The sequence below is a fragment of the Anomaloglossus baeobatrachus genome, chromosome 5 (genome assembly GCF_048569485.1).
Source record: "Anomaloglossus baeobatrachus isolate aAnoBae1 chromosome 5, aAnoBae1.hap1, whole genome shotgun sequence".
NCBI classification, from domain to species: domain Eukaryota; kingdom Metazoa; phylum Chordata; class Amphibia; order Anura; family Aromobatidae; genus Anomaloglossus; species Anomaloglossus baeobatrachus.
Window position 1 is genome coordinate 169,322,654 of NC_134357.1, and position 13,044 is coordinate 169,335,697.

Here is a 13,044-nt window from a genome sequence, read left to right on the forward strand (position 1 = left end):
GTATTTTTACTAGGGCAGTTAGCAGTAATTTAAGAGTGATTAATCAATTAGATAGATTTGATTATCATTTTGTTGAGATATAATTGTTTTTATTGTATATTTTGTTTTGGGGTTTTTTCTGCTCCTCCTAAGACACAAAGTTCTAGGTGACGAGTTCAGGTTTGCTTGCTTAATTTGATCCTTTGTTAAAATTTCAGTGATGTAAAACTGTCTACATACTGGCTCCTGCCGTAATTGAAATGTGTACTTTGAAGTGTCCAATTGAACAATAAATATTGCATAGCCTACATGTGTAAGTACTGCACCGAATGGCATTCTCAACCTATTCTTATTCTATATATTGGCTGGTAAATTAGCTCTTAAGTTTAAATGTCCCAATTTAGCTGTAGTGTAGTACAAAACAAAATCAAAACAGTACACAGTTAACCCTTTTTTATTGTACCTGCAGATTTTACTGAAACAAGAAGTTTACACTGTATTAAACAAAGTGGCTGCCACTTCCACAGGATGAATAGAAACACTGAACACTACAGGATGACGCAACGTCCAAATTTTCAAAATCACTTTTTACTGTCCATTGCCAGGTAACGTGGGACTCTCCAAAGAAAACTAATTCGATTTGTTATCAGTTTCTGCTTTTTCAATTTTTTGTCCTGTAAGAAACTGCCAGATACCTCCTCTGTAGTTCTCATTTCCAAGTCCATAAACATAGGCATTCACTGCTGGAGACATCTTTGCCAATAGAGCAGGCATCTGTGAAGAGATAGGTGTATATATTTTGTCAGAACTAGCAAATGATGCTAATCTTCTTAACATTGATCGTGTAATTCCACCCTTAGTTAAGTGCTGTTATCTGCAATGTATTGCATCCATGAAAATATTACACTGACAATCAAAAGGGTAACAATGTTTTGAACTTTTGACTTTCAGACTGTATATATTATCATCCACCACAGCTTTGAATGTAAGAATACCTTCAATTTACAGATAATCATTTTGGCTATCTAAAACAAAAAATTTACTTATAACTATTTAGCATATAATTAGTTATGTAGATTCTTATCATGCCACTGCATTGTTACTGTTTTGCTCCTAAAAATCAAAATTTTTATATTTATTATTTTGCTGACATTTTGGAAATCCACCTTTAACTCTCAACACTGCCTGAATCCTTCTGGGCATGCTCTAGATCATATGCAAGCATGTCTCAACCAAAATGTGATCCCACGTCTCTTCTACACGCTCTCATTTTTGGTGCATACTGTTCAACTCACTTGGGTATGTTTACAGCTTTATCTTCCACTCTACCGACAAGTGTTCAATTGATAAAGGTCTGGGGACTATGGGGGCCAAACCAGCACTGCTACTTCATTATCATCAACTCAGTTCTTGGCCAATCTCAATGTATGCTTCGGGTCATTTTTCTGCTGGAACAGCATGTCATTCTTTTTATACCAATAGTACTCGAGTGTATGAAGTAACTCATCTTGTAGGATACTTACAAATAGGTCGGTTATGAGACCACCATTGGTCAAGTGTCCAACGCCTTTATTTATGAAACAACCCTATATCATCTCTTGTTTCTTTCAGACTCATTTGCACCCATCAGATATTATCGTATTGAATTCCATCTAATAGCTCCAGATCCTCAGTTTACAATCTTCTACTTTTCACTTTTCAATTTTTTTGGCAAACTCGAGCTGGCTCTTCTTATGACGACATTGAAGTCAATGCTTTTTTCAGCCCACCTTTCCAGACTTGTGAAACGTGCATCACACGGTGCTTGCATGGACATCTGTGGTGTCATTATTATGAAGCATACGAGCCACCTTCACTACAACGTTTGTCATGCCAGAACTGATAGATCTAGTGATAAGCCGACTTGCTGACACTGATACTTTTCCTGGACATCCACCTCTTGGCTTTTGAGTAAATGGACTGTATTTTGTATTCTTTCAACTGTCATGTCACTCACATGATACAGATTGGCAATTTTCTTGGCTGGGAGACCACTATCTATGAGCTGAATGATGCTGTCTCTCTATTCTTGGGAAATCTTCTCCATGTCTGCTCCTAGATTTGAACCAGTAACCTTTTGCCTGGGAAGCAACCTAATAACACTGAGCTATTAGGGAATGTGAGAACAGGTTGTAATTTGTAGTATACAGAAAGAAAAAGACATTTCCACTACCAGGAGCAAAACAGTAACAATGCAGTGACATGACAATAATCTGCATAACTAATTATATAGTAAATAGTTGCAAGACAAAACTATGTATGAGGTAGCTAAGATGATTGTCTATAAAAATGAAGGTAATCTCAAGTTCGAAGCTGTAATAGATGCTGACATATGGAGCCTGAACTCAAAACTTCAATACATTGTTAGCCTTTTGCACATGCGTGCATATGGAGTCTGTACACTTAAAATAGAAAGTGAAAACCCGTGTTGAATCTGTTGATGCCATAAATTTCATATGGAGAAGTTTGGTAATATTTAGACCTTCTGGCCATCGAATGTCTCAAGTGAAAGCTACAGTTAAGAAGATACTGCAATGTGTTTCTTGTGGCTTTAATATAAAACTTCAATGGGCATGTCACTTCATTGCAACCAACAAGTCTGCTCTGAGCTTTACTTTCAACTTTCTAAATTTAAAAAAGACCAATGTAGTAGATAATTATGTGGTGTCTGGTCGTGATGCTTCTGTTGATCTTCGCTGTGCACTCCATCTCCTGCAGGATTATCATTAGGAAAATACATCTTTTAAATTGATAAATTTTAAACTAATTTGGAAGAGTCTTTTCCTTTTCCTGCCTATAGTTCTCTGTCCAAACGTCTGCAAGGGATGACTATGGTTAACTCCTGGCAATATCTTTAACCTAATGTTTTGGAGATGGGGAAGTAGAATTTCACTATTATCCCATGATTTGAAATGGAAACCTCCTCATAGCTTCTCATCCAAGATGAACAAAGAAACTTGATGCAAATTGAATTTGCGTACAATTTTCTGAAATTTGTTGGTCCTTGTGTGATGCCCTGGACTAGCCAGGTAGTCACAGGTAGGCCCTTGCATAACACCCCTCCCTAATAAGGTAAAAACAGCCAACCACACAAAACCTAGTCACCTCCCTCAGGGTTTGATGGGTACACCAGGGGACGGAGCCAGGCAGTTGGTCACGCCCGCCGAGGAGTCCAGAGGGCCTGAGGCAGCAAAACAGTGTTCAATCAGTTCAAGTTCAAGTGGAGTGGAGTAGTGAGAGGAGTAGAGTGCCGCATACCTGTGCCCAGGTCTGCAGCGGAAACTGACAGGTGCCGTGGTCGTAGCCCTGGTACCTAGGCTAGGAGGCAGGCGGTGGCCTGGCCTGCAGGAGCCAGGCGGTGGCCTGGCCTGCAGGAGCTGGGAAGATGGCCAGATGGAACCATAAGGGACCGAGACAGGGTAGTGGCCTGCCGGTACAGAACCGGGGAACCGACTGGAAAACGGAGCACCAGGGGGGTACTCAGACCCAGAACGAGGCCCAGAAGCCACTGGACCACATCAAATTCACTGATTGAGGTCTGGACCTTAGGTCCTTTCCTGTCCCAAGACCTGAAAGACGGCAACAGCCCACCGAGGGGGGGATAGAAAGCCACCGCACAGGCAGAGAGATCCCACGGGCCAGCGCCTGTGGGCAAACGGACTCCTCCGGCACATAAAGTCGGGGAGCGGACTCCCATTGCTGAGGCATAGGCAGTCAACACAACATAAAGAGGTGCAGGAGAAAGACCAGGACCACCAACCCTGGTGGGGACAAGACGCAGCCAGCTGCGGGCACCGACCATCACCAATTTGGTTTACCAGAGACTTGCATGTATCAATAATCGTGAGTACAACAGTGCCATCCGGCTGCGCACCGCCCTGCACTACACACTTCCCAAACGGGTCCCGGGGCCACCATCCCTGCCCACGGAGGGGTTAACATCTTGCTGCATGACCATCTCCCCCGGGTGCCCCGAAAATGCAGCGGTGGTGTCTACACCTTCACCGGAGGCACTCAAGCCACCCACCAAACGAGCCCGGATCCAGGCGGCTCGGCTGCAGCCGAGCGCGGGGCGGTACACTTGCAAATTTGAAAAAATTGTGATTTGATTTGCATGAATCACAAAAAAAGGCTGCTGCCATTTTATCCATTGTAAAAGATTGCATCAGCCACTGAAGGCTCACTTAACATTATGCTTAACTGTGTGGGCTTCCTCATAATACTTTGCAACTATCACATTAGAAAATATAGCACTGACAATCAGGAGGGACTATCATAGCCTGTATAAAAGCTGAAGAAGGGAATGCATCAGCCATTTTAAGGTGATTTAGGATATTAAGAGAGCATAAAAACTCACAGCTCAGCAACAGTGATAGGAGGAGAAAACCCTAAAAAAATCGGCTAAATACTGCATAAAGTAATGGTTGATAAATTGCAGCACTGAAAAAGACAAAGATAGTATTTTATGAGTAAGGGTATGCTCACACGAACGTATAAATTGGACGAGTGCAATGACTTGGCCCCATGTTATACAATGCAGCAGCTCAGATCAGCGATTTTTTTCTCAGCCCTAAATGGACTGAGGAAAAAATGGCAGCATGCTGCGATTGTCTGCGAGAGTAGCGTCACTCACACCCATTCAAGTGTACGGGTGCGAAAGAAACATCGGACTGCACTCAGATGTTATCCCAGTGCAGTGCGATATACGCACAGGCTGACAATGGAGGCTGACAATGGAGGAGGTGGGGGGATTAACCCCTCCCTCTCCTCCGCAGCACCCGCCCTAGGCTTTGCAGCTGTCACCCGATCGCAAGATCCAGTCACAGTTGCATGACACTCACCTCATTCTCGCAGCAGAGCCTGAGCCAAGGGTCATTAGCATATTGCATCCATTGTTCTCCCATCGGATGCCATACGCTAATGCATCTGCAGTCTTATAAGAAAAATGGAAAAGGCAATGGATGAAGTATTGTAAAAGAAAAAAAAATACCACCACTAAGAATGTGGAAGCCACTATCAGCAGCAGAAGCACCAACACCGCAATCACTAGCAGCAGCCATTCTGGCAGTAGTACTATCAAATGCAGATCATAATTGGTCCTCTTTGCCTTCAGCAAACGTATTAGTTGGGAGAAAGCTGAGGGAGTACACTGAATATATGGCACGTCACTCGTCTCAGTCACAATAGCATTCTATTACCTCTGACAGTGACACCATGAGATTGAGTCAGTGCTCTGCAAAGAATGATCTGCCTAATCACAAATAACTACATTTTGAACTGTTTCTTAATTTTGAAATACATGATCAGTCTGTCAGTGCTCTGTGTTATATATTAGGCTGTTGGATTCTACTAGGTTATTATCTGTTTATACTGTGCGACGATTTGAACACTATTTTGAACATTAATTTGAACATCTATTATCACTAGTCTTCAGATTTCCCACAGACTGGTATTTATGGAGATATAAACTTTTTTTTCAACACAACTTACATACATCTGATTCCCTTTTAGAATGTCTCTCCAGCAAAGGAGACAGACTCTAGCGCAGCGCCACCTATTGGAAGTAGCGATCCTAAAAGTCAAATGTGGATTTTTAACAATCCTTTGCATATGACCTAGGATATATAAGCCAGATTAGAATCCCAATTTGCAGACACGGTGTTTCGGGGTGCTTGCCCCTCGTCAGTGCAAAGTATGGGGTGTCTGATCTGGCTCATGAGAAGCTTTGTGGGGAACACGGGGGAACACTATTCCCCTTAAGGAGACTTTGCAAGCCAGTCTGGCTGCCAGTAAAGTAAGGGGACTTATAGCTTCCATATATATATATATATATATATATATATATATATATATATATATATATATATATATATATATATATATATATATATATATTATATGTATATATCTGCTATATCCCTTTTAGAAAGAATGCTTTCACAGCCAACATTTTGGAGACCTTACATATATTAACAACCACCATTAAAGACTGTCATCCAAAAAATATGCTTTTATATAATGGGAAAATTGTAAAGTATTAATGTTTTAGTTTTTGTAGAATTTTTTTTTATAGGGAACCTGTCACCTACTCATCTGCAGGCGGGTGGTCTGGTCTGGTCAGATGGTCTTTGCTGGTCTTCACCCGGTGCCTTCTCTATTCTTGTGATCACCATCCTCCTTCTTGCTTCGTGAGGATGACGGTTTCTATGTCATTCACACAGTGACCTCCATTGCACTCCTGCACACACATACTTCTCTCTGCCTTGCCGTGGGCAGAACAAAGTACTGTAATGTGCATATGCATGGGGAAAGGTCAAAGAACGCCTCCGCTTGTGCACTACAATACTTTGTTCTGACCTCAGCAGAGTAGAGAGAAGTGCGCATTCGCAGGAGCGCAATGGAGGACTCTGTGTGGATGATGTAGAACACATCATCTACCTGAAGCAAGAAGGAGGACGGCAATCACAAAGATAGAGGAGGCACCTGGTCGAGACCAGCAATGACCATCAGACCAGACCTGATCAAACTACCCCACAGATGAGCAGGTGACAGGTTCCCTTTAATGGTATAAAATGAGAAAAAGACTTAAAATAAAATTTTGATATTTTCAATTTTTAAACACTAGGGGGAGCAGCTGCTAATATTTGCCATGAAAATTTAGTGCACTGCTAGCGCACATTATGACTGCAGTAAATGTGGGTGGGATCTGCTTGTATGTGTGTGATGTCACACCTCACCTTCCCATTCTGGGTGTTTGCAAAATGATAAGGGACAAATAAGTTTAGAATCGCAGTGTGGAACCATTTTATTAAGGATTCAAAGTAATACTGAGATGTGGACAGTGTCATTGAGGATGGATAGCAGCACCAACTCTGCTGGTTGGTGCTGCTGACTGTATCACACATGTTTCGATTAAACGCACAGACTGTGCCATACATGATGGAATTAGATACTGTACATGGCTCAGCAATGATGGGATTACATTGTTGGCTCAGAGGACTGTATTACACATGATGAATTTGATAAATGGACTATATCACACATGATGGGATTAGATTTACGGAATGTATCACACATAATAGGATTAGATACAAGTCTCGGCATATCTCATCACACATGATGGGATTAGATACATGGCTCTGTGGACTGTATCACACATGATGGGATTAGGTATACAACTCTGTGGATTATATCGCACATGATAGGATTATATACACAGCTCATCAAATCACATCACACATGATGAGATTAGATATACTGCTCAGCTGACATTATTGTACATGACAGGATTACATATACGTGATGGGATTAAGTAAATAGCTCATATCACTGCATCATACATGATGGTGTTGGCTATATCTCAGCAAACTGTATCACACATGATAGGATTAGATACTTGGATTAGCAGTCAGTAGCAACCATGATGGGATTAGATACACTGCTCAGTGGATTGTATTACATGATGAGGTTAGACTTGTAATTTATGCAGCAGTAAAGCCTCATTCAGATGTCCCTGCATTACAGACATCTGAATGAGGCTTTACACTGAGTAAGCAGAGTTTAGTCAGTATTTATTTTTAATAGCACTAAGGCATGATGATGTCACTACTGTGCTCTAAACATTTTGGTGAACGAAGAGGTGAGCACAAGTTAGGCAGCATGACATTGTACTACTAAAATCAGTCTATCAAGCTGTTCATGCAAGAGAATTGGATCACAGTAAAATGACACTCGGATCACGCTCGCAGCAGAGTTTGAGCCGATTTTCATTAGCATATAGCATCTGTGGCGCCCCTGACCTGGTCAGGCACCACTGAGTACTGCACCCATGCTGGGGACAGTACAATACAGGTAATCCAGAAGGCTGACCGAGGTGTGACTACACAGGCGCATAGTGATCAGGTCTCACACATTTACCTTTGAGAGGACCCCTGGGGATCCCAGGAGGGGGCGAAGCCTCCATCTCCACTCAAGGGGTGGAGGGGGCGAAGCCTCCATCTCCACTCAAGGGGTGTGGTAGAGAGCCTGGTTGCTAGGTGGCGTAGGCAGGCACAAAAGGGAAAAGAGGAAGGAGGAGGAGAGGAGCAGTCTGAAGCAGAGTGTGGAGGAGTGAGGAGCATGGAAGTGGAGCTCAGACAGGAGCAGCAGTGCAGGTCCCACGAGTGAGCCGGTTTAGTGTGCAGCTCAGGGAAAGCAGACGTGAGGAGCAGACCCTGGAGCTGTGGCAGTCTAACAGCGTCCGCGCAGTGACTACCGACGGGGGAGAACGGTCACCTGGGAGTGCTGCCCGAAATCCACACACAGCTAAAGAGAGAGCAACAGAGTGGAAAGTAAGGAGACTGTCAGGGAGAACCAGGCCCAAACGGGTAGCAGGTCCCAGTGCAGGGATAGATCCACCTTTCCCTTGCCAAACCTGCATGAGGGGGCACTTTACACCCCCAAGACAACACTACAGAGTCCGCAGCCACGTAGCCACAGTTAGGGCCCATAGTTCACAGGAGGCAAGCAGCTGGAGTGATCTGGTCCAGGCTACAAGCAAACGGGCCAAAAAGAAGGGGAGAGAGGCACCAGCAACTTCCCTGGGCGACCCCAGCAGGGCTTCAAGCAGGGGTTACCCCAAAACGGAAAGGGCTAAGGAAGGCGAGTCGGTAGCCACCCTCATCAGTCAGCCTAAAGGACACCTGGTTCCAGCCTGGTTCATCCCAGCTACGCCCGGGTTACTCACCCTGCCACCATCAGTGAGTAAAACCCCTGAAAGACATCCTGCTTGTGCGTGTGAGTCATTCTGCGACTTGTAGTTCCACACACCTACACGGGACCCTGGGGCATGCCTCACTCTCAGGAGGCTATTACAACTGACTGCACCTACTATCAGCCCCAGGCACCCCTAACCTGCAGTGGCGGTCTCCACTGACCGCAATTCTGAGAGTGGCGTCACGACAATCAAAATAGAGGATTTCCTACCTGTGACGAGATCCAGCCGAGTGGAGTCCCTGAAGGTAATGCACCGCTGCACCGACACCGAGCCTCGGGGCCCCACACTTCCAATTCTCTCGCATCGGATACTATGCACTAGAGTTACCCCAGCCTAATATGCAGACCAACATTTAAAGGGACTCTGTCAGCACACAATGACTGTTGAAACCAAGCACAGATGCTCAGTACATTGTGGAGTGACCAAACATTTCACTGCACTTTCCCACCTGCTAGTTTTACTTGTATCTCCGCGCTTTTCTAGCTTTATGAAGGAGGAGCTGTCAATCAAAGAAGAGAGGGGAGGGTGGAGATAAAGGAAAAATAAGCAGATCGCAAGGTGCACCTAAAAGTCTGGGCACACCAGAATGCACTGTGCACTTGTACTTGGTTTGAGCCATCATTCTGTGCTGACAGAGTCCCTTTAAAGTAATTAGATTGTCCTGGCGCAGCTAAAGGGGTTATTCAATATAGACTTCTCTACTCTATTTTGTCTCTTCAAATTTGTAATGTACTTATCTACCTCTCAGCCTTCTAGTTTCTTTCACCGTTCTTGCTTACAACTTTACCCCTTCTAGGTCACTGATGTCATCAGTTTCAGAGTGGTCAAACTGCCGTATGTCTACATCACATGCACAGACCAAGCAGCAGCTTGTTCTGTGCATCAGAAAGACAGGCAAAAAAAAAATCATTTTTTTCCATCTGACGCTTTTTATCTAATAGTGAACCCATCTGCACCCAAAAGGGTGCTATCCAATCCAAAGTAAGCTGAGTGGTTTTGTATGGTGTAGCAGAGCTGACTGTATGTTATGTTTTGTCTGGTTAAGCAGAGGTGACTCTGTGTTGTGTCTGGTGTACTAAAGCTTATTATGTATGAGAAGACTGAGAATTCAACTTGGATGAAAAGGAGGGACAGAATTAAAAAGGGCATAGTAAATATATATATATTATATATATATATATAATATACTACAGTTCAAAAGTTTAGGGTCACTTACATATTTCCTTATTTTTGAAAGGAAAGCACATTTTTATTTCAGTTAAGTGAACATTAAATTAAATAGAAATACAGTCTATACATTGTTATTGTGGTAATTGACTATTCTAGCTTCAAACGTCTGGTTTTTAATGCAATATCTACATAGGTGTATGTAGGCCCATGTCCAACAACCACCACTCCAGTGTTCTAATGGGACATTGTGTTTGCTAACTGTGTTAGAAGGCTAATGGATGTTTAGAAAGCCCTTGAAAACCCTTGTGCAAGTATATTAGCACAGCTGAAAACAGTTTTCCGGATTAGAGAAGCTATAAAACTGGCCTTCCTTTCAGCTAGTTGAGAATCTGGAGCATTACATTTGTTGGTTCCATTAAACTCTAAAAATGGCCAGAAAAAAAGAACTTTCATGTGATACTTGACAGTCTATTCTTGTTCTTAGAAATGAAGGATATTCCATGCGAGAAATTGCCAAAAAACTGAAGATTTCCTACAATGGTGTGTACTACTCCCTTCAGAGAAGAGGAAAAACAGGCTCTAAATAGAGTAGAAAGAGAAGTGGGAGGCCGCGCTGCACAACTGAGCAACAGGATAAGTATATTAGAGTCTCTGGTTTGAGAAATCAATGCCTCACAGGTCCTCATCTGGCAGCTTCATTAAATAGTACCAGAAAAACGCCAGTGTCAACGTCTACAGTGAAGAGGCGACTCCGGAATACTGGCCTTCAGGGCAGAGTGGCAAAGAAAAAGCCATATCTGAGACTGACTAGTAAAAGGAAAAGATTAATATGGGCAAAAGGACACAGACATTGGACAGAGGAAGGTTGGAAAAAAGTGTTATGGACAGACAAATCGAAGTTTGAGGTGTTTGGATCAGACAGAAGAACATTTGTGAGATGCAAAACAACTGAAAAGATGCTGGAAGAGTGCCTGATGCCATCTGTCAAGCATGGTGGAGATAATGTGATGGTCTGGGGTTGCTTTGGTGCTGGTAAAGTGGGAGATTTGTACAAGGTAAAAGGGATTCTGAATAAGGAAGGCTAGTACTCCATTTTGCAACGCCATGCAATACCGTGTGGACAGCTCTTGATTGGAGCCAATTTCATCCTACAGCAGGACAATGACCCAAAGCATGCCTCCAAATTATGCATGAACTATTTAGGGAAGAAGCAGGCAGCTGGTATTCTATCTGTAATGGAGTGGCCAACCCAGTCACCAGATCTCAACCCTATTGAGCTGTTGTGGGAGCAGCTTGACCGTATGGTATGCAAAAAGGGACCATCAAGCCAATCCAACTTGTGGGAGGGGCTTCTGGAAGCATGGGGTGAAATATCTCCAGATTACCTCAGCAAATTAACAGCTAGAATGCCAAAGGTCTGCAAAGCTGTAATTGATGCAAAGGGAGCATTTTTTGAAGGAGAAAATTATTATTTCAAGTAAAAATCATTATTTGTAACCTAATCAATGTCTGGACTATATTTTCTATTTATTATCCAACTCATTTGATAAAAAAAAAGTATGATTTTTCATGGAAAAGATAAAAATGTCTGGGTGACCCCAAACGTTTGAACTGTAGTGTATATATATATATATATATATATATATATAGATATATATATATATATATATATATATAGGCAAGTAACACAGCTTCAAGACAGAAAAGAGACTGGGAAACAGGGTGAGAGATGGGAGAAATCGAGGTGGCGGGAGTGGGGTGGATACTTATTGCAAATGCTAAGCTAGTGAAATAAACTATCCCTGCTGCATTAGGGTGTAAACAAGGAGAGCTGCAGGTTGAAAGGGACTATGTGGCACCCCAGTGGTCCGGTTGTCACAGTAGCATTGCCCTCCTCACAGGGGATAATGTTATCCCCACACTAGGTAGCACTAGCCATCAACACTTTCCTGAATCCAGAGTCCAGACCAGAAGGGGGAGCTCAAGAACACGGTTTGAGAGAGAGAGAGAGCAAGAGAGAGAGAATGTTTTAAGGCATTTTTATTACTTTCTGCAAAGTCAAAAGTTTACATACACTAAAGGCCCCGTCACATGCAACGATATATCTAACTATATGTCGTCGGGGTCACGGAATTTGTGACGCACATCCGGCATCGTTAGAGATGTCGTAGTGTGTTACACCACCGAACGACTGTTAATGAGCAAAAATACTCACCTTATCGTTGCTCGTTGACACGTCGTTCATTTTCATAATGTCGTTCCTCCTTCTACGCACCGGTTGTTCGTCATTCCTGAGGCAGCACACATCGCTACGAGCGACACCCCAGGAACGACGAACACAGCTTACCTGTGTTCCACCGGCAATGCGGAAGGAAGGACGTGGGCGGGATGTTATGTCCCACTCATCTCCGCCCCTCCGCTGTGTGATGTTGCTGCGATGCCGAACGTTCAACCCCCTTCAGGAAGAGGATGTTCGCCACCCGGTAAGTACGTGTGACGGGGGTTAACGACATTGTGCGCCACGGGCAACTAATTGCCCGTGATGCAGAAACGACGGGGGCGGGTGCGATCGCTTATGCGATCGCACGATATATTGTCGCGTGTGATGGGGCCTTAAGACTACTATGCGACATGCCTTGCTGAGACATCAGTGGGATTAGGGATCAGAAGGTTTCATTGATCACAGATCCATTTTAGAGCCTGCTCATCACTTATCAGGAGTAGTAGATATTTACATACATTGTATGTGTTGAAAGATTTACCGTTGGCTATATCTGATAGAGCATGGACACATTTATTCATGGATTTTATTACTGACCTTCCTTCATCCACTGGAAAAACTGTAATTTTAGTAGAGGTGGAAAGGTTTAGTAAAATGACACACGTCTTTGCCTGAACCAAACTCTCTAACTCTAAAACTTTGGCTCAAGTGTTTGTCATTGAGATTGTGAGGCTTCACTGGGTTCCCTCCGAAGTGGTGTTGGATTGGGGAACTCTGTATGTAAATTTTGGAAACCGTTTTGTACTTGTCTGGGAGTACATCTATCCTTTTCTTCAGCATTCCATCCAAGTCTAGAAATGTACCTTAGGTGTTTTTTGCC

The 13,044-nt window shown here is 43.2% G+C and overlaps 1 protein-coding gene across 1 annotated transcript in view; it reads right to left on the minus strand.

Annotated features, from left to right (window-relative positions):
- Positions 1 to 429: 429 nt before the first annotated feature.
- RGR (retinal G protein coupled receptor) overlaps positions 430 to 13,044 on the minus strand; it is a 41,994-nt gene continuing 29,379 nt past the window's right edge. The window contains exon 7 of the mRNA XM_075347296.1: positions 430 to 753. Within this exon, the coding sequence (XP_075203411.1) occupies positions 610 to 753 (144 nt within the window). The 3' untranslated portion in view covers positions 430 to 609. The remainder of the gene's footprint in view (positions 754 to 13,044) is intronic.